General features: G+C 41.0%; 1 protein-coding gene across 1 annotated transcript in view; it reads right to left on the bottom strand.

Moving 5' to 3' along the window:
- The window catches only part of ARHGAP15 (Rho GTPase activating protein 15), a 379,241-nt gene that overhangs the window by 185,233 nt on the left and 171,355 nt on the right, over positions 1–22,653 (bottom strand). Inside the window, exons 7-8 of the mRNA XM_081168151.1 lie at positions 4,106–4,204; positions 1,693–1,819 (exon numbers count right to left, since the gene is read on the bottom strand). Coding sequence (XP_081024277.1) covers positions 1,693–1,819; positions 4,106–4,204 — 226 coding nt within the window. The remainder of the gene's footprint in view (positions 1–1,692; positions 1,820–4,105; positions 4,205–22,653) is intronic.

Here is a 22,653-nt window from a genome sequence, read left to right as displayed (position 1 = left end):
TTGGCACTGGCCATGTGGTTTTTGCCTACCTCGTAGCAATCATCACAACTTTGTTAGGGTTGTGGTTAGGCATTGTTTGACCTTGTGATGGGGAAGGGGAGGTGTGGCCATCACCTGCCCCTCCAAACTTAAGGGTATTCCATTAAAGGAATCTGGGGGTGTGGATCTTGCCCGAAGCCCAGGTCAGGGGCTAGGGCCATGACACGACCCCTACGGGAACATCAGGAGAGACTGAATTCCATGTGCTTTAAAAACTTAAGAATAATTTTGCTCAATCAGGCTAAGGGTTACCTAGTCCAGCATCCCACAATAGACTGCTAGATGTCTCTTAGAATCCCCCAGGCAGTGTGTGATAACCGACACAATGAGAGCTGTGTTGACTTTGGTTGTGCAAGTGACAGGATCACTTAGTGAAAAGTCACCATGTCCTCGCTGGTTAACAAGATATATAACAAGCTGGTTAACATCTATATACCAGCAACATTTTGTGAACTACTGAATGTTCTGTTTTAGTTTTGAGGAGTTGTTTTTTAACAAGCATTGTGTTAGAAACCAGGCACCCCCTCAATCTTGCACTCAGGCCATGGCTTAAGTCTTTGCATAGCGTATTATTATTATTATTATTATTATTATTATTATTATTATTATTATTATTATTATTTTAAAAAGCATACAAAGTTTCATTGAACACATGAAGGCTACCCTCCTCCATGGACTTCTGCCATTCCAATATGTTATACCATTTTTTCTGAACTTAAGTTTGCTCCACTGCATGCCATCCCACATTTTGTCTTTAAAAGATTATTATTCTTTCATACAAACCCCTTCGGCAGTAAGGCTACCTGTCCATGGTGATACAACAAATAAAGGAAGGAAGGAAGGAAGTTGAAGATGGCCATTGCAGTGCCTGGAATCAAGGGAAGAACCTTGGATAGTAACACTGAAATGCATGAAAGAAGATGTAAGTGAAATCATCTGTCTTGACCAGAAACTTTGGCAGGGTTCAGACTTGTGGAAACAAAAGCAGTTTTTACCCAGTTTCCTCCTCCCATTGAAGACTCTACAACCATCCTATGCCCATTTGAAGGGATTCCTGATCCTCACGAGCTGATCTGGAGGAGATAGGCAAGCCTTAATTTTTAAATCCAACTGGTTATAGGAATTTCATCCTTCAGCTCAACACACAGTTTTTTTCCAAGTGTTTGGACTTCCAAGTATTACAACAGAATTAGGGTTAGGAGCCATTGGCTAAATATGAATAATATGAATTGTGTTGCCCCAACCGCTTCCACTTCGGTTATCTAAAACTCTTTGCTTTTCACATTCTCTATGAGGTGGTTCAGTCAGATTAATATTTGCAAAAGAAACATGCTTCTGATTTTTCTTTTCATGCAGGAGAAGTCACAAGGTCATGAAAATCGTGCCCCTCGCCATTACACTGTTCAGGCCTGTAGACCTCTTGCATAAAGAGTTATTTGCAGAGGCCAGCCAATATATCATCTAAACCAGTTTTATGTTCTCTCATAGTTCCATACTAATGCACTATATGAAAAAGTACTCTCGTTGATCCAATTGTCTTCTTGCACAAATGTTTTGGATGTCCTCCAAATCACTCAGATAGCTGCCTGAATTGCATTACAATAAGCATGCTATGAAGTAATATTTCTTTAAATATACATAAGAGGGCCTTACTCAAAGACCTTCTGTTTTCTGCCTTTGGCTCCTTAGATTCAGCCTCAAAGCTGCTCAGCAGTTCAGAGCTAGAGGATCTTGCAAGCTTGAACTCATTTTTCCTTGACTTGTTAGTCTTCTCTTTGGGCTAGAAGAGAAAAATGATAAAGAAATATATGGAACAATATGCTTGATTTAAAATGTCTGACTGAAAGGAAACAGAAACCAAGAAAACTAAAATACGTTTATCCTATGTTGACAAAATAAATATTTAAAGTTTTGAAAAGTATGGTACAAGATCTGTTCAGCACAATGCTGCTAAAATTGTGATACTTATAAGTGGGTTTTGATTCTGCAAATAAAAATTAGAAATGAAAATACATGGGGGACTGCTATATAAAAGTTGGGCACTTTTATTTGAAAATACCAAACTATGAGAAGATTTTTCTCCCCTGTCTGTGGGTTGGACCCTGAGTTCATTCCTGCTAGTGGAAGTATGTTCTGAGTAAAGGTCTGTTTAGGGTATGCTTCCACTGGTAGAGGGGGAAGTTACGTAATTTTTGCTGATTCCCCCTTCTTGCTAAAATAACCAATGTCAATTCTCACACTTGGGGGTGGGGTTGTTGCAGAAGGTTGATCCAGAATGTGGGAAGTGTTGCTATAGCAAAGTCATCTGCCAGTTCCCCTACTGCAGAGTTTCCTAAACTTGGGTCTCCAGCTGTTTTTGGACTACAACTCCCTTCATCCCTAGCTAGCAGGACCAGTGGTCAGGAATGGTGGGAATTGTTGTCCAAAAAGAGCTGGAGACCCAAGTTTGGGAAACCTTGATCTACTGCATTAAAGGCCTTCTGTCCTGCAGGGAATGTGTTGGAGAAGCAGACCCCTCCCTGCACTCCTTGGATTAACTTTTGGCATCATCATGATTTCAAATGACTGACAGGTAGGTAAGTTGGGCAATAAAGATCTAGCCCACCAGGCTAAAAAAGTTTTCCACTCCTGTTCTACGAGTAAGACTATAATCCAGGACTCATTTACTGGGTAATAAGTCCACAGAACACAGCACAACTTACTTCCAAGTAAGCATTATAAGACAGAACTATAAATTAATTTATAATATGGCTTCTGTTTTGCTTTAAAAATACTCCATATGTTGAGTACAAAATTGAGGTTTCATTACTCAAGTGTCCACATAAGCAATACTTGCAGACGATCCAGGAATCAGCATGTTTTTACATGAGTAGAAAGTGTCCTTTTATTTAAAATGCATCTCTGGGTTATTTGTGGGGCCTGCCTGGCGTTTTGACATGAGTAGAATGTGTGCTTGTATTTAAAATGCATCTCTGGGTTATTTGTTGGCAAAAGAATTTGTTCATTCCCCCCACCCAAATATAGTCCTGCCCCCCTCCCACAAGGTCTGAGGGACAGTGGACCGGCCCCCTGCTGAAAAAGTTTGCTGACCCCTCGCTTAAATCTTCCCTCACTGCATCCTACAGTACCATAGGCTATCACTTCCCATGCCTTGCATGTATTTTTTTTAAAAAAAGAAAGACACACATGATGGCTAATCTTGTTATTAATGTAATTTATAGATAGGCACTGCAGTACACTGTATTTAAAGCCTTTTGAGATAATATCATCACATAGGATTGCCTTGGCATTTTCAGTTTCAAGATGTTTTACGATTCTTATTCATTTGTCTCACTATTAGGGCTTTAAAAGAGGTGTGTAGATTGGACATCAAAATGCCTCCAAACCGCTCGCAACAAGTTCTATTGAAAAATGCAGCGAACAAGGGCAAAAAGGATACATGCTGCACAAATAGTTCTAGCATAATTAGGAGAATTGAAAAGTGAAGTTTATACTAAGTACGTTCAAATGCACATGAGGGGTGGTGGTGGCATAAATAGAAATTGGGAGGGAGAGGCAATTAAAATGGTTGTCAGAAAATACATTCCTAAAATACCAGTGAGAAAGAAAGGAGTAACAACAATCAGATACATCAGAATATTTTCTAGTGCCATTCTGGCAAATAAATAATATGAAAATGCATAAAAGACTCATACGTATTAATAGTCATATGAAAGATTATATACTGTAGATAGCATAAATAGAAAATGTAAAAATTCATTAGTTATTAAGCGCTTGTGTGCTTTTACAACCCACAGTAAACCAGTGTTGTCATTATTTCACAGCAATAAATGCACCATTCTGTCTTAGGATAGAATCAAACTGCATTTTAGTCCAGCAACACTTTTTATCTGGAATATTTATTTATTTATAGCATTAAAAAATGCATATAGGTCTTCACACATACATTTATATAGTGATTTAAAGGGGGGGGTTCACGTTATTAAGTTCACTTGCTTTAAAACTTGCTTAGATGTACATGCATTGCTCCATGATACTTTTATCAATAGCCAAAACAAATACATACCAATCTGTCAATTACATTTTTTATAGCATTGAACCACTCCAGTATGAGGAAGTCAATATCTGAGTGAAGAAGGACCTCATTTCCGGATGCTGTTGTGATCTAAATGACAATGGGAAAATCATAGGTAAGCAAACTGTGTGAGACACACTTTTTCTTTTCATGTAATTCATTTGAAAAACACAGATGTTTCAATAGCTTGCCATTTTTTAATGCCACTATAATTATGGTGTTTAGGACATATCCAGAACGTAGGAATGTAGGAAGCCTACAGTACTTACTCTTGAAATAATCCCCACTGGAAAGTGAACTTTCCAAGTAGATGATTTTCAGTGCTTGGAATTAACTAGTTCAGTTTAATGAAGTTCACTAAAGTAGTTCAAAAATCACTGATTTGGATAATTGCTGAGTGAACTAAAGGTGAATTAAGTTCATTTCGTGGTAAAACTCTTAATGATTTCTAGCTCATCTTCACATTCATTCCCTCCCCTCCCCTTGCAGCAGGAAGCCTGTGTTCTTAGCTTTTTCTTTTTAAAGTAAGTTAATTGAAAATGTATAAAGGTGGTTAGAAAACAAAACATAAAGCCAACTTTCTAAGGCTTATTAGGCAGAGATGGAGGCACTGCTGTTGCTAAGGTTGCTTAGTCATTTAATCACTGTTGCTAAGCAAAACTACAAATGCAGGAACAAAGTGAATAATGCATTTTGCCTTTAACAACTTTGTGGCTGGCACAAATAAAACAGGATGAGCAGAATAAAATTACGAGGAAGGCTTTACCTGTTGACATTTTGTCTGTCAGACATCTTATTACTTGTGTATGGGCCCTGTTTTACAGTGGTGCCTCGCAAGACGAAAATAATTCGTTCTGCGAGTCTTTTTGTCTTGCGATGTTTTTCGTCTTGCGAAGTACGGTCCGTCGCAACTGCGCCTCTTCAAGCGGCTTTAAAAAAAAAAAGCGCAAGACGTTTTCGTCTTGCGAAGCAAGCCCATAGGGAAATTCGTCTAGCGAAGCAACGCAAAACTTAAAAACCCTTTCGTCTAGCGAGTTTTTCGTCTTGCGAGGCATTCGTCTTGTGGGGCACCACTGTACTTCATAATTCAGCATTGCAGCTGGTAAAATTCCGAATGCTCATTTGGTGTGTGTGGTTTTTTTTAAACCAAGGATGATTAATAAAATCACAGAATTGTAGAGTTGGAAGAGACCCCGAGGTTATCTAGTTCAAGCCCCTGTACTGCACTAATCTCAATATGTGGTCATCCCTCCAATTTGAAATCATACCAAACACTGCTTAGGTTTGGAAATGTGCCAGCGGTTTCCACTGCTGAACCACTAGATCAACTTTTTATAAAAAGTTCATTTGGATGAATTTGAGCTGAACTAGTTTGTTTCGTAAAATGAACTGGAACCAGTTCCTCTTTTGAGAGGGTGAACTAGAACTAGTTCCTTTTTAAAATGAACAGACATAATGTCAGAAATGTACGGGCTATACCCATATGACAAAAATTTAAAAGCCATGTGGAATACACAATAAAGACTTAAGGGCATGTTACAGTACACATGGGATTCTGCATAAAATGCCCTTCCCATAATAGAAGAATCTGATCCTTACCACAATGTTTGTGTTTATTTACTGCATGGATGATGAGAAGGGGTAGGGTTGAGACAGGGCTGATCCGTATAATAAAATAATTGGACACTGAGGCCAGGGTGGTGATCATTTATCAAGGGGTGGCATTTTCCTGGCATCTCTTGAGAATTTTAAGGTGCAATGAGCTAACTCTTATACAGTGGTGCCTCGCAAGACGAAATTAATTCGTTCCGCAATTCTCTTCGTCTTGCGGGTTTTTCGTCTTGCGATGCACGGTTTCCCATAGGAATGCATTGAAAATCAATTAATGCGTTCCTAGGGAAACCACCTTCAGGCCAGGTCCGGGGACAGTCTGTCCCCGGACCTCTTCTGAAGGCTGGGGGGGGGGGGACAAGGGCTTTTCTTCCCACCCCCAGCATTTTAAAAAACCCTGGGACAGCGGAGGACTTCTCCGCTGTGCGGGGCGATCTTAAAATGCTGGCGGGCGGCATTTTAAAATCGCCCCGGGACAGCGGAGGACTTCTCCGCTGTCCGGGGCGATTTAAAAGCCCCTGGGAAGGCAGGCAGGGGGAACAAAGACTTTCGCCCCCTGGCCGCCTTCAGAAGGTGTTCCCCCCCCGCCCCACTTCGGAACACCTTTCCGAAGTGGGGCGACGGGGCCAGGTGTCCCCGCCCCCCCGCCCCACTTCGGAACAGCTTTCTGAAGAGGGGCGGTGGGGCCAGGTGTCCCCGCCCCCGCGCCCCACTTCGGAACACCTTTCCGAAGTGGGGCGGCGGGGCCAGGTGTCCCCGCCCCCCCCGCCCCACTTCGGAACAGCTTTCTGAAGTGGGGCGGCGGGGCCAGGTGTCCCCGCCCCCCCCCACTTCGGAACAGGTCCTGGACCTCTTCTGAAGGCTGGCGGGGGCGAAAGTCTTTGTTCCCCCCGCCTGCCTTCAAAAGCTGTCCGGCCAAGGCATCCCGGACCTTTCCGCCAGCAGCGGCAGCGTTGCCGCTGCTGGCGGAGACTTGCCGGCATGCAGAAGCCTGCGCGCAGCGCGCAGGCTTCGCAGATCTCTCCCCCAGCAGCGGCAGCGTTGCCGCTGCTGGCGGAGACTTGCCGGCATGCAGAAGCCTGCGCGCAGCGCGCAGGCTTCGCAGATCTCTCCCCCAGCAGCGGCAGCGTTGCCGCTGCTGGCGGAGACTTGCCGGCATGCAGAAGCCTGCGCGCAGCGCGCCCAGGCTTCGCAGATCTCTCCCCCAGCAGCGGCAGCGTTGCCGCTGCTGGCGGAGACTTGCCGGCATGCAGAAGCCTGCGCGCAGCGCGCAGGCTTCGCAGATCTCTCCCCCAGCAGCGGCAGCGTTGCCGCTGCTGGCGGAGACTTGCCGGCATGCAGAAGCCTGCGCGCAGCGCGCCCAGGCTTCACAGATCTCTCCCCCAGCAGCGGCAGCGTTGCCGCTGCTGGCGGAGACTTGCCGGCATGCAGAAGCCTGCGCGCAGTGCGCCCAGGCTTCGCGGATCTCTCCTGCCTTCAAAAGCCGTCCGGGATAGCAGGAAGCGCTTCCCTGCTATCCCGGACTGCTTTTAAAATGCTGGCGCTGGGGAGCAAAGCCTTTTGGCCCCCGCCAGCCGTCCTGGACCTCTTCTGAAGGCCGGAGGGGGGGGAAAGGCTTTGCTCCCCACCGCTAGCATTTAAAAGAGGTCCCCGGAGATTTCCCTATGGGCTTTCGTCTTGCGAAGCAAGCCCATAGGGGAATTCGTCTTGCGAGGCAAATCGCGGACGAAAAAACCTTTCGTCTAGCGAGTTTTTTGTCTTGCGAGGCATTCGTCTTGCGGGGCACTACTGTAATTATAATCAGGTACTACTTCATTCCAGATGTGTTGATCCTAGGAGCATCTTTTGAGGTAATGATTTATAATTTATTTATTTATTTATTTATTTATTTATTTATTTCAATTGGCTCATTTTAATCAACTACGAATCTGTTTTCTCCTCTTCGTGTCATCTCCCCGTGCCAACGCTTGCTAAAGTTTTACTGATTATTCTCAACTCTTTCTCAACTTGAGGGAAAGTTCCAATTAATGGCTCAAGAGAAAGCAATAACTGTACAGTGGTACCTCTGGTTACGAACTTAACTTAATTTGTTCCAGAGGTCCATTCTTAACCTGAGGTACCACTTTAGCTAATCGGGCCTCCCGCTGCTGCTGCCGCCACACTATTTCTGTTCTCATCCTGAGGTAAAGTTCTTAATCTGAGGTACTACTTCCGGGATAGTGGAGTCTGTAACCTGAAGTGTCTGTAACCCGAGGTGTATGTAACCTGAGGTACCACTGTAACTTAAACTGGGACATATCATTGCAGTATTTAAGATGTTAATAGCCCAAAGCTGAGAGGTGATTCTGTATTAAAAGTCTGTTGCACTTCTTCCCCTTGGTCATTATTTTTTCCAGATTCTCCACTGCCTCTAAGTAAATAAGAGACTAGGGCTGCAATCTTTTGCACACTTACCTGGAGTATGTCTTACAACACAGTGAGGTTTATTTCTTAGTAAACTTCTATAGGATCCATCTATATGGATATTTGAAATAATAAATGGTTTTCCAAGTGTGGGAGAAACCCAACACAATGAATAGTTGGAATTCCACACATAATATTTCTAGGCAAGAAACTAGTCATCCCACCCTGTTTGATTATGTTCTCTTCCCAAATAATAGGCTGTGTGTACAACTTAAAACAGCTGTTGCCTATGGCAGGTGTTCACAGATATTTCTAAGAGCTAAAAATCTAAGCTGACCTAAATAAGAGACATCCATTATATTATATAGACCTGGGATGCATGCATGTAAGGAACATCCATTATATTTCATAGGATGCTGATGCTCAGAAATAAAACACATATATTTTGCAGGATGCAGCAACTTCTGTCACAGCAACAGTACAAAGGTAACTAACTGATGGAACCTATCGCTAACACTTTTCAAGTTTACAAATTTTAATTTTGGGTAGGTTTCAACTGTTTTATATGACACTACAAATGTATTAATGTGCGGTGAGAGACATGAATTAGACTAAACACAATGGTCAATCCAATCTAGTGCATCTCTTCCAGTACAAACAAACCACCACTTAAATTATTACAAGAAACAATATTTTCAAAGTAAAAGCAACACACGTAATTAGAGTGACTTTATTTTGAAGGCTTAAGAAGGAAGCAACATAGTTCACTCTTCCGTTGAGTAAATTTGAGCTTTATTAAAATACAAGTATTTCAGCATTGCATAAACATTTGTACCCTTATGATATGTAAAAGAGATACTTCAGTGCTAACAAGACCAAAGCAACATTCATTTTGAAAGAGTCTTCGTCTTAATGTGCTGTTTGTAATAATCATATATAATCGGTGATGTATGAATATATCAGCAAAAGTAGATCATAGAACAGGAAGAAGTGAATTCATTCAAAATACTTGCTATTCGAGATACAGTTCAAGTCTCTTTCTCTGTAATCTTCAGAGTTACTAAACACTTTCAAGAAGACTGCTACTGCTCTCTACAGTTTATATGCATCCACTTCTTAATTACAGTCAGTAATTGACTTTGTTCTGCTCTGTCCTAGACATTCAGAGGAAAGCATTTCCAAAGACTTTGGTTTGGCGAATTGCATTAAACTGTAGGGGTTTTTTTTAACCCACTTCTATATATTTCCTACTTAGAATTCCTGATTAAAAAGTTCTTGGAAGGAATTGTTAAACCGTATTTGCATTTCTAACAATAGCATTGTTAAAACCAATGGGAATATAATTCAGGGTGGGTGGGTGCCAGATTTGGCTGCAACAATTTACCACTGCAGTCCTAAACAATGTAATAAACAACAACAGCAACCAAACAGTCTCCCCATGAAGGCAATTTTGAGCATATCAGCCATGGATAAGAAAAAAAAAAAACAAGGACTACAGAAATACAAAAGGGATTTTCCCCCTCAAAGTCTCCAGAAAAGCTGCTGCCCTCTGTTTTGCTTCTGTTGCTTTCTTATTTAAGATCTCAAAAAACAAAACAACCCTTCCTTTTGCGTGCATTCCATTTTCAAGACACACACTCTAAAAGAGAAAACTTATTTAAAGTGGCATTATGAGCCAGTGCTCACAGTAGCTAGCTCAAAGGAATGAAGGATTTGTGCAGTCCTGATACTTTAATTTAGGCATTAGTTCAAGCAGGTGGTTCTGAGTCAGGATTCGTGTGTCCTCCTTCAGCCTCTGTCACTGACTCACTGTGTCAGTTTGAGGAGAAAAGTAAATTAATGGGCTGGATTCTGTACCATGCCTTTGCTTCCTGAAAAGCTCTTGAAATGTTGGCAGTGATATCTATTCCAAGAACTGAAATGAAATAGCTGCCACATATTTGTAAACTGGATTCAAGCATTCTCAGCAGTAGGTCCAATGTAAACTGGTGTGCATGTCAATGTCACCAATTGTATTACTTCTGGCCCCAGATCTTCCTCCTCCCATTCCAAATCAAATAGAGAAAGCCAGGCGGGAAAGCAGGGAGAAATTTTGAATTGGAGCGCCTGTAAGTTGCACACAATATTGACATTGACCAACGATGACACACACACTCTCTCTCAGCTAGCTTTCCCCATCCTCTTCAACTTTCAGTTCATAAACACTGTTTATGCCAACAAACTTTTAACTAAAGCAAAAAACAACAACACCCCCTTCAGTTCATTTTTCCAGGGATAAAAGAACAGTGATGCAGCTATGAGAGAAGCAAAGGTAAAACCAGAAGAAATCACCCAACAGTGAATCCTTGCTTGGTTTTGGTGAAGTGCTTGCCAGTATTACATTTCTGCACATTCCCTTTCCTGTTTCATATGGGAAGAAGAGAAGCAGAACCAGAATAATAGAAAAGATACAGCAAGCCATGACACAGACCAGCTTTTATTCCTCTGACCAGAAGAATATAAGAAGAATCCTACTGGATCAGACCAAAGGCATCTAAGTTCAGCATCCTGTTCCCCACAGTGGTCAACCAAAAGGCCTATAGGATGCCCACAGGCATGACACAAATGCAGCAACACTTGCAGTTGCTACCCACCGACTGGTATTCAGCGATCCCCTTTGTTGTCACTTTGGGTGGAGAAGTGGTGAGACTGTCCCCAGCAATCATCACACAAGCCTCAATAAACAGCTTGTGCCAAAACCTGGCCTAGTATTTGATATTTGCTGCAGTGGTGTGTTTGCTTTTATCTCCTATAGGTCTTCTTTTCTCCTTAAGTTTTGATGGGCTTTCAGTCCAGTCTTAGAAATGGGCTTTCTGTGTACCCCTCTCCAAATTTCCAAAGCAATTAAAGTTCTGTGATCCAAATGAATTATGCAAATGAAGTGTACAATTTATTCTGTTATTTATTCTGCTTGTCAAACTGGAAAGGAGAGAAGCTACTAGGGTTCTGAAGCCCTGCTTTCTTACAGAAAATCCTGTATACCTTCAAACTTTTGTTGGCAACCTTAAGAACCAAACATCATAGATATAGATATAGATATAGATATAGATATAGATATAGATATAGATATAGATATAGATATAGATATAGATATAGATGATATAGATATAGATATAGATATAGATGATATAGATATAGATATAGATATAGATATAGATGATATAGATATAGATATAGATATAGATATAGATATAGATATAGATATAGATATAGATATAGATGATATAGATATAGATATAGATATAGATATAGATATAGATATAGATATAGATATAGATATAGATTGATGAAGGTCAAGTTCCTCTGGATGGTGAATTATGCATCATTACTGATTAATGTAAGGGACGCAGGTGGCACTGTGGGTTAAACCACAGAGCCTAGGACTTGCCGATCAGAAGGTTGGCAGTTCGAATCCCCGCGATGCGGTGAGCTCCTTTTGCTCGGACCCTGCTCCTGCCAACCTAGCAGTTCGAAAGCACGCCGGTAAACGGCGTTTCCATGTGCTGCTCTCATTCACCAGAAGCGGCTTAGTCATGCTGGCCACATGACCTGTACACCGGCTTCCTCGGCCAATAAAGTGAGATGAGCGCTGCAACCCCAGAGTCGGTCACGACTGGACCTAATGGTCAGGGGTCCCTTTACCTTTACCTTTACTGATTAATGTATTTTTCACAGCACACTTCTAAATCATGATATAGACACTGAACAGTCAAAGCAAGATGGTACCAAGTAAATATGTTGAATTTGTCATTATTTTCCACCAAGAACAGTTGCCAGTCTAGTGATGTGATTCCTCCAGTCTTGTTTTCACTCCTGGATTCCATCTCTGCCATCCCTTTTCACATCAACTTCCTTTTGATTATAAAACCTTTTTTTTCTTTTTTAAAGAGGCTAGAATAATAATTCATTTTATTTTATGTGGTATAGTTACATGGACCACCAGTTAAAAATAAGTACATGCAAAACCAGCTGCAGCAAGATGTGTCTACCACACCCTTGGTGAATAGAAACAAGGTCTAATTAAAATAAAGTTTCGAGACACATAGCCATTTAATTAATTTGGTTTTGAGCCTCCTTAGTCATTTAATTAATTTTGTTTGAATTACATTTGAATTGAATTAAAATAAAGATAGGGATTTTTCAGTTTTTAAAAACATGTCAAAAGCAAGTGTACCACTGGAAATAATATACATTCTTCCCACTCCTGATAACCCTGTTTGTTGTTGTTGTTGTTGTTTACAAAGTTTAGGTTGAATGAAAGAGCTGAGGTGGAGGGAACCTTGTATTAAAAATATATATGTTTGTGTTTCACTATAATATGGTTAAGTCTAATGTTCGGCACATGTAAATAAATCAAATAAAGTAAGTCCCATTTCAACTGCAGTCCCCCACTCCATTTCATAATATGATATTTTGTACCAGATGAAGAGTGTTAAATTATTGAAGAGTACTCAAAGGTGTTTGTGGACAAAAAGAAAGAAAGGAAAAAAGAGATTATCAGGCAGAATGTCTGTCTCAGATGATAGTCTTACATTGGTAACTTTCAATAATTCCTTCTGACAAGTCCAGGCTAGCTGACATTTAAAAAGAAGAAGAAGAAAAAAAGGCTAAAGTATCAGTTTGAATAAAAACTTCCTAACTAGGCTTCCAAGAAAGAGGGGGGAAATCCTGCTAGTTGAAACATTTTGTGAGAATGTATCTGCCTTGTATCCCCCAATGTTGCTAGATGTTAAGTAAATATATGCTCATTGTAAAAATATTTTTTTAAAAAAAATGTTGCTTTGGCAACTCTCTTATTAAAATGCATTTGTAACCCCCATCTGTCAAGAAAGTTTTGAAAAGTTTGTTTACTTTGGATAGCAGCCCTATCCAGGGTTACCCCAGCAAACAATGATAGCAGTCTTCAGAAGTTGTGTGAGGAACAAGCCACTAGGGATCCATTTTTGTTTTAATTGGCACACACAAACACTTTTCTGGTCTGTCAAGAAGATCAAGCTAATATGCATGGAGGGTGTTATATTCTCAGCTTTTGGGAGTACTAAGGCTCCCTTTATTTAAGTAATTTAAATGATAGACTGCAAAAACTTTGCAAGTCAGAAAAAAATGTTTTATATTTTCATGGGGAATATTTGTTTTAAGGAACAGAAAATGTTATACATATCTAAAGATGTTGAACCTTGTGTTATAATTAACCTGCTTTTTCCAACTCTGTAAAATTAGTTTAAACAGGATAAATATTGCTGTATAAAACACCCAACAAATATTGCCTGCATTGCTGCAACTTTCCCTACTATTAAAATAATAATAATGGGAGGGTATTAATATGCAGGTGTTTACAGTGCATGTTTCTGTGTCTCTTAGCATGATTGATCTGAATGTAAAATTGCTGGAAATCTCAGTGGTGCCATCATATCAAATCAACCTGCCTATCAAAGCAATTTGTTATTTAATGGAAAGAAAACAAATGTTTGAACTAAATTCACCAGTAGATCTCAAGTGAGTTTAACACTGCAAGGACTGGGGTCAAATTCACAAAAGAAGAGCATTTATTTAATTGAAATTGAGTTGAACCTTTGATACCCAAATAATTTTGTCCAGAGTGCTCCTATAACACTGACTTCTATGGCATAATAATTTCCTCCAAAGTGGAACTTCAGATTCACGAGAAAATCAGAAAGTTTCAGGGCTGCCAGTATTCCCAGCTCATATGTTTAAGAATATATCCTGCTGTGCTGCATCACACTAGTGCAAGAGACAAGGAAACCCAAAGCTCTTATGCTTAATGAATTTGACAATTTCAGATTCTCTCACTTTCTCATTGTTCAGTTTGCCAGTTTCACATCAGTTTGCAATTTTTAAAAATCATCATCATCATCATCATTATTAGTATTTCAAACTTCTCATGAAAATTCACCAGCCCTGTATAATATACACTTTTGCATGCAATTTCCCTAATGGGGTGCATTTCCCTAATGAGATGCATTCTTGTACATTTTCCTCACTTAGATATTCATGAGGCTGTTAGTACCGCTGGTGGTTGTGCAAGTGAGGACTCCTCACTGCCCCAGTTCCCACAGCCTCAGTTATTATTTGTACCCCACCCATCTGACTGCCTACAGGTAATTGAATGTACTCCTGCTTGGTATTATTTGTCCATTGGCATCCGTCTGTCTTGAGAGACAATGGAGTACACCTCCAGTTGTTAAGTAAAAATGATGGGTGGGCAGCGTGTATGAAGGTCCTGGGCTGTCCAGACAACATGACCCCCCTCTAGGCCTTGCTGATGTGGTAGAGCAATGTAGAGCAATGTGTTTGGCACTAGCTTGGCTGCAGGAATTGCTGGAAGGAGGTGTACAAGGTCATCCAATTGTCTTAGGGACTCCACTCTGGATTTGTTTAGGGTTTTACTCTTTAGCATTTTCTTCTTCTGAAAATATGTTCCCTTGCTAATATATATACAGTCATATCTTGGGTTACAGTTGCTTCAGGTTTCGCACTTTTGGGTTGCGTACTGCGCCGAACCCAGAAGTACCAGAACAGGTTACTTCTGGGTTTCGGCGCTTGCACATGCGCAGAAGCACTAAATCACGCTTTGTGCATGCGCAGAAGCGCTGAATCGCGACCCGCACGTGCACAGACACAGCGCTGCGAGTTGCAAACATGCCTCCCGCACGGATCATGTTCACAACCCGGCCGTCCACTGTACTCCATATATCAGAGAAAGAGAGAACCCCCAATATTATGGTATTTTTTATTTTATTTTTTTGCATTTGGCCAGGACAACAAACATTTACCAAACTTTTAGGAATTGCTTTGTTTTGACTTGCACTAAGAAGAAGAACACTTGCTAACTTTAGAACTGCACACGTTTATTTGCACTGGTTTCAAGTGGGTTTCTTGTATACTAAAATAATAACTGTCTAAAATAATTATGTGTTTATAGAGAAATACTGTATGGCTAAAATAAGAACAGCAGCCTGAACATCTTCCAGCTAAAGTTAATATTAATCCAGGTAAGAACAAGAGTAGGAGGTCTGTTTAGTCTTAACTGTAACACTAATTCAATTGCCAACTCTCTAAAGAAAAAGAAAAACTAGTATCAGGGAGAAGCTGGAAGGGTAGGGAATCAATCTGGGTGAGGAGCCCAGAGAAGACCTTCAAGGTGGCATCTATCTATTCACCTGAGGGGTACTGCTAACAATATGTGTCAGGAGGAAAGTAACTCCTTTGGCCATTTCTGGCAACTGGGCCCAAAGCAAAAACAAAATCATCAAACCAGACCCATAACCTGTTCTGTTTTGAGCAATGATCAAGGACAGGCACCTCTAGAAGAGCAGCACTCATCCTCAGACTATGCCTTAAGACTTAAGTAGAAGCTGCAGTTGCTAGCTCTGCCTTCTGTGAAAGGAGCCTCATCATTTAAAGGGGTATTGGCTGCTTCAGCAGTCAATGACAACCACAGAACAGAGGAGACTGTCCTTCCATTCAGGCTTCTTAGCTGTAGTCCTCAGTGCCAGAGGAGGGCATCCCCTTGGTCCAGAGGGACACTGGCATAACGGGTTCAAAATCTCTCTGAACTAAGGCTCATGGTCTTGTTCCATGCATAGTACCAGTCTGAATTCAAATGAAACTTTATTGGCTTGGAATTTTCCAGCGTTCCAAAATGCATAAAAGCCACCGCAAGGACAGGAAGCTTCCTCGCTGCTGTCAGTTACCCTTGAACATGTAGAGGACAATGAGAATGGCAGGCAGAGCTAGTGCACCCCCTGTCTCTACCCTTCTCACATGTTTAGTTAACCTGTATAGGGCTCTAAAAGGTAAAGGGACTCCTGACCATTAGGTCCAGTCGTGGCCGACTCTGGGGTTGCGGCACTCATCTCGTTTTATTGGTCGAGGGAGCCGGCGTACAGCTTCCGGGTCATGTGGCCAGCATGACTAAGTCGCTTCTGGCGAACCAGAGCAGCGCACGGAGACACCGTTTACCTTCCCACCGGAGCGGTACCTATTTATCTACTTGCACTTTGACATGCTTTCGAACTGCTAGGTTGGCAGGAATAGGGACCGAGCAACGGGAGCTCACCCCATCGCGGGGATTCGACCGCCAACCTTCTGATCAGCAAGTCCTAGGCTCTGTGGTTTAACCCACAGCACCACCCGTGTCCCTTGTATAGGGCTCTAGGATGCACTAAATAAATAAATAAATAACTAAATCCCTAACTTGAAATTGCTAGGTTGTACTGCTTCTTAATGTGTTATACAGGATCACATTGCAATCTCACCTGCATGTGAATTCAGAAATCTCTTATTCTTTGCCACTATAAATAATTGCATTTGGACATTAAAAAAACAACAAAAACCACAATAAAACTGAAAAGGTCCTGTTGATACAGGAGACATGCTCGGTGGGCGGTGGGGGGGGGAGAGTTGAAAAAGCCAATTCTCTCCTTATCAATCATGCTTTTGACTAGAGATGTGTAAATGATTTTCCACTGCAAACATAACCTGGTGAAATTAACATTTACATGAGATTCACAATAAAACAGCATGACCGTGACATGAGCCCACATTGAAATTATCAAGCATATCCTTTCACTCAGCCCGGAAAGAGAGCTAGAACAGGACTGGAACAGTGTAAGTGTCAAAGATAATACGGAAGAAAGCTTCTATCTAAGTGGAATTATAGGTACAAGGCATGCATGTCAGCCACCTATTCCCAAAAATGCAGCCCTTATAACTGTCCAATGAAACCAAATACCAGGCCACTGCTCTTCGAGTTCTATAACCTGAAAATGCAGGTCAGAGTTCACATGTTCCCCAAAAGAGCTGGCAGGAGGATTGTGCCTTCCTCAACATATTACTAAAGCTAGGGGCTATTGCTGTATGAAAAGTCCATCCTGGCAATAAATCACCATATGAAATGCAATATATGTGAGTAGCGTATTTGCCTTGCATACATTTTATTTCCTCATGCAAAGTGCCTTTTATCTAGGACACCTGTATTAGCATCTACTCAAACAGCAAACTTTGGCACTGAGTTATGTCAGCATTGTCGTCAAAGAGGGAGGGAGGTATTAGTAGGGCTCGCTGAGGAATTTCATTTCAAGGAATCCTGATGCAGACTAACCAGATCAACATCTACCAGACTAATATGAGGATAAGAACTTATTATTTGGATTTTGCACTTATCCTAATTTTGTGATACAGTTCTTTACTCAGAGCATGTAACAAAATGCATAGAAATAATGTGTTTGAAACAAATAAATTCATAAATGAGTGTACTGAGAGTAAATCCTTACTTAAATATGTATTTTGAGAAAAAGTGTGTACTTAAATAAGTGTTAAATCAGGGGTCAGCATACTTTTTCAGCAAGGGGCCAGTTCACTGTCCCTCAGACCTTGTGGGGGGCCGGACTATTTTTTTTTGGGGGGGGGGTGAACGAATTTCTATTCCCCACAAATAACCCAGAGATGCATTTTAAATAAAAGGGCACTTTCTACTCATGTAAAAACATGCTGATTCCTAGATCGTCTGCAGCCTGGATTTAGAAGGTGATTGGGCCGGATCCGGCACCTGGGCCTTAGTTTGCCTACCCATGTGTTAAATTATTTAAGTAGAAATCTGGCTGCGTTTTTTTTTATTAAAAAAATCAGGTAAACGTGGAAATGGGACAGAACTTATCAATGAATATATGCAAACTTGGCATGGACTGGAAAGAGACTGATCTGTCCATATGTAAATATTAGTATGTGCAAGGTTTGCAGCAGTAGAAGATCATTAGGGGAGGTGGAAGTCCTAAGACTCACACTCTGGGGCTGTGCGTATGGTAAGAGTAGATTATAAATAATATAATTGATTAATTAATGGTAAAATAGCCACAAAACAGCTCAGTAAGCACTATATATGCTGAGTAGCCATTTAACGTTGAATGGGTACCTGAGCCAAGATGCCATGTTGGGTGGGGAGGCGAATGGAATGCAGTATCTGAAAAACAGAATGACTAGCTGGCTGGAATACTGAATAGGAAGATTCTACACTGCAACATCTTTTTGTTGAAGGTCCCACTCCTCAGCATTGCACATTTCATTTGTATTTCACAACAACCAGGGGTGCCAAATATTGGGGGGCAGATAATCCCCTCCCCACATAATTGATCACATGTTGTGGCACATGCACACCATTTGAATGGCAATGCCCATTAATTTGGGGGTGCCAAGTCCCTCAAATAATTTATTGGGGACGGGGCTGAGACCTTGGCCCCTAGGAGTTGGCTCCTATGACAACAACTTTCATATTAACCTCTACCATATACAGTGGTACCTTGGTTCTCAAACTCTATCCATTCTGGGAGTCCGTTCGACTCCCGAAACTGTTTGAAAACCAAGGTGCAGCTTCCGATTGGCTGCAGGAGCTTCCTGCAGTCAAGCGAAAGCTGCGTCAGACAATTGGCTCCCGAAAAACATTTGCAATCCGGAACACTTACTTCCGGGTTTGTGGCATTCTGAAGCCAAAACGTACGAGTACCAAGGAGTTTGAGAACCAAGGTACGACTGTACAGTTTTTTGTTACGTTTTGGATGCTAGGATAAATGGGTGTGGATCTTCCAATCCAATGAATTTAATAAAGAAGATATCTTGTGCTTTTACTAACTGTGCCTGTTACTGTTGTGTAACAGATTCGTACCAATCAAATTTAGCCTATTCAGTTCATTATTTTTTTAAAGAAATAATCCTTCACACTGGATCCAATACTTCTCTGGACAAGATGGAAGTACTAATAATAGGTGGCTAATGTATCATGGAGTCCAACCTGTTCTGAATGAGTTGCGCTCCTTCTAAACAATTAGGCTTGTGGTTTGGAGGTACTTTAGATACCACAACGCTAGCTACAATTGATGGTTCAGTTGTGACCCTTTTGGAACAGAGATAATCTTGTGACATGTTATTCAGACTCTAGTAATCTCCAGATGAGACTACTGATATGTGTTGTACTTGGTCTGGCTTCTGAGACTATGTGGAAATTTTAATTGGTCCAAACAAAGCAGCAAGACTGATCTTAAACCACTTGTGGGCTGCTGGTCCATTTCCAAGTACAACTCCAAGCACTGACTTTAACCTTTGAAGACCAGTTTAAGCTGAACCTGTGTATCTAAAGGATCTCATAGGCACACACATTTGTTGAATTCCTTCATTAGAGAGGCATGCCAAATCCTATGTCCTTCCAACACTATTGGTCTTTTAAAATAAAAAAAAAATCCTTCCAGTAGCACCTGGAACTGGAACCATATTGGTCTTTTAGTTAATTTTCAGTTCAATTGTATACATGTTTACTCATAAGTAAGCCCCTGATGCTGCTTTAGTCTTTGCTTTTATCATTATTTATTATACACTGGAAGTCACCCTGGAAATTTTATTTTAAACAGAAGGGTGGGATATTCAATTCTTTAAATAAATACATAAGCTACGTGAATGAATGAACGAATGAACAGAATGCACAAATTTACAAAATTTTGAAAGTTTAGTATTCATAAATTGAATCTTCAATAAATAAAAACATTTAAAATAAAAACACAACTTAAAAAATATTCTCAGGAAATTTTATTTCCAAAACCACATTGTGATTAGTTGTTCTATCAGGTAATGTAAAAACAAGTATCTTATTTTAATTTGGTATACGGTTGAAGGTATGATATTTACAATCCAATCAAATTAACATTGGGAAATCTTTTGCACTGAGAAGTATAGCTGCAGAGAAAGAAAGTTTGAAAGATGTTTAACTGTACAAAGTTAATTTTACCCATTAGCCATTGATTCTAGCATCCTGCTTAGTTAGGTTTCAGAACTGTGTGATTTTGCCATTCATTAGTACCTATGCTAAAGAAGCTTTGAGAATAATTGTAAGGAGGATAGCCTTACAGCCAGATAATGTGAACAAGAAGGGGGGAACATGATAGGCAGATACATTATTTTCAACGAGGTCCTGAGAAGGCTTTCAATTAAGGGGAAAAAAACAATTGACTGATGTTCCACTACTTACTGCCAGGAATCTCTATGTAGCATTTGTAGAGGTTTTTCCCTCCTTGCTCTGCCCAACATGTGGGCTGAGTGTCAAGCTGTGAGTTTGTAAATCTTTTTCGGCACTTATCTAAACTCAACATGAATTATAGGATTGCCAAATCTATTTGACGCAGGCTTGGGTTTTTATTTTTTTATTTTTCAGTGCAAGGGAGGGGGGTGTATATGATCTAAAATATGTTCCCTTCTATATAACTACTATTCTACAGTATAGTCAGTTGTGATGGGCACTAGATTATGAACCATTCTCGTTTCTTTAATAGTATATCTAAGCCCTATTCTTCCAGTGCTTTGATATATTTAAGTTTACTAGTAAGAGGATATAGTTATTGATCTATTTGTTTACTAGTAAGCACTATAATATGCTTCCTTCACAAAGCTGTTTTGTTTGGAGCAGATACAAAACAGTGAAGTTATGTATACAATTCTGTTTGTCAATATTTCTAAATACATATTCATTCCAGTAAAATGGCCATAATTTTGTAACAGCAATAATAAGGACCCCTGGCAAATGAAGTGCCTGTGCTTTGTGCACATTCTGCACACAAAGCACGTTGCCTCTCCCTGCTAGATCCAGAGAGGGCTGGATCACCAATGTCTGGTGTGGATGAAATGTTTTTGTTTCAGCACAACAGTGGCCCCAAGTGCAATGCATTCACTATCCTCGCATGGGATGACTAGCTACTGCTATTCATGTAGAAATACATTTGAGAACTTCATTGGGATTGGGGCTAATTCACTTCCTAGTCACCCCACTCATTTGTAATCATGTCTGCTCCATTCTGGATGGCTCTCCTCCTCCATCTGCTATACATAGATTGAGAAGCCCTGCTGGATCAGGCCAGTTGTTCATCTAGTCCAACATTCTGTTCTCAGTGGGAAGCCTGCACAACAGTGCTGCAATTTTCAGCAACTAGTATCCAGAAGCATAGTGTCTCCAGAGTAAAGGCTGAGTATAGCCATGTATCCTCCATTATTTTTTTATGACCACACACATGCAGTGATACCTCTGGTCATAGCTGTCAAGTGTCCCTTATTTGAAGGGACAGTCCCTTATTCTAGCGCCATGTCCCGCTGCTGTCCCTTATTGATGGATGCCCCTTAAATGTCTCTTAAATGATCTCCCTTAAATTTCAAAGGAAGCAGCTCCTCTCCCTCCCTCCCTGCCGGCCAGGGAGGAGGGAGGCTCCAACTGTGTTGCTTGGCTGTGTTGTTCACCCAATAAGAAGTCTAAGAACGACTGGGGGGGTGGAGCTTGCATGCCTTGTGTGTGGCTAGTTAATGCAAGCTGAGGGGTTTTTTGAATGCTGGACGCCATTTTGTTGCACGTGCTGCTGCAAACTTTGCAGTGCAAAGCCAGGCCGGGGAGCCATCTTAAGCTGAGGCTCCATAGGCCTTGTGGTGCATGTGATTCAGATTCTAGTCAGTTGAACCTCTGGTTACAAAGTTGGTTGGACAGTGTTCTCGAAGCTACCAGCATGAGTTTGACCAGACTGCAGGAGGACAGGAAGACTGGAGTGCCTGGAACAGGTGAGGCTGCAGGTCCCTTATTTTGGCTGCTGGTCCCTTATTTTCAAGGCTGCTGGTCCCTTATTTTCAAATCTGCAAGTTGACAGCTATGCCTCTGGTTAAGAACTTAATTCATTCTGGAGGTCTGTTCTTAACCTGAAACTGTTCTTAACCTGAGGTACCACTTTAGCTAATGGGGCCTCCCGCTGCCACCGTGCGATTTCTGTTCTCATCCTGAAGCAAAGTTCTTAACCCAAGGTACTATTTCTGGGTTAGCGGAGTCTGTAACCTGAAGCGTCTGTAACTCGAGGCACTACTGTATATAGTTTTCCCTCCTGTTACTATGGTCTATGATTCTAAAGCCCTAATCTTTGTTCCAGAACGAGCTAAATATTATGATAGGGTGCAATGACTACTGCACTTTCAGGACATCACTCCCCCTATGCTTTTAGTCCCAGCATCATAGTTGTCTGTGATGTCCAATTTCAACGTCAGTGTGTTTCTACCAGTATGCCACTATTAATGGATGCATCATAATACAAAGCTGTTAACATTCAACATCCTTTTCAGGATGGAACCAACTAGACTGGTGCAAGCATATATGCCTAATAGATGGTAGCAAACATTTATGATGGGATTACACCACAGCCCAACAGGACAGCACTTCACAATGAATGTTCCCAAAGCATAGAATTCACATACTTTTAGCTGCATTTACTTTTAAGACTAGAAAAGCAAACTACATAAATAAAAATTGTCTGCATTGCTAGATCACCCAGTGGCATGTATATTTATCTGTATATATGTGTATCTACACACCACACATACACAAATATCCGTACACACATGCATATGTATATGCCTCTCGTACAGACATACACACAATTGTCAACCTCTTAATAAGG

This window comes from Podarcis bocagei (genome assembly GCF_964188305.1).
Source record: "Podarcis bocagei genome assembly, chromosome: 1".
NCBI classification, from domain to species: domain Eukaryota; kingdom Metazoa; phylum Chordata; class Lepidosauria; order Squamata; family Lacertidae; genus Podarcis; species Podarcis bocagei.
This window is presented reverse-complemented; position numbering and strand designations above follow the sequence as displayed.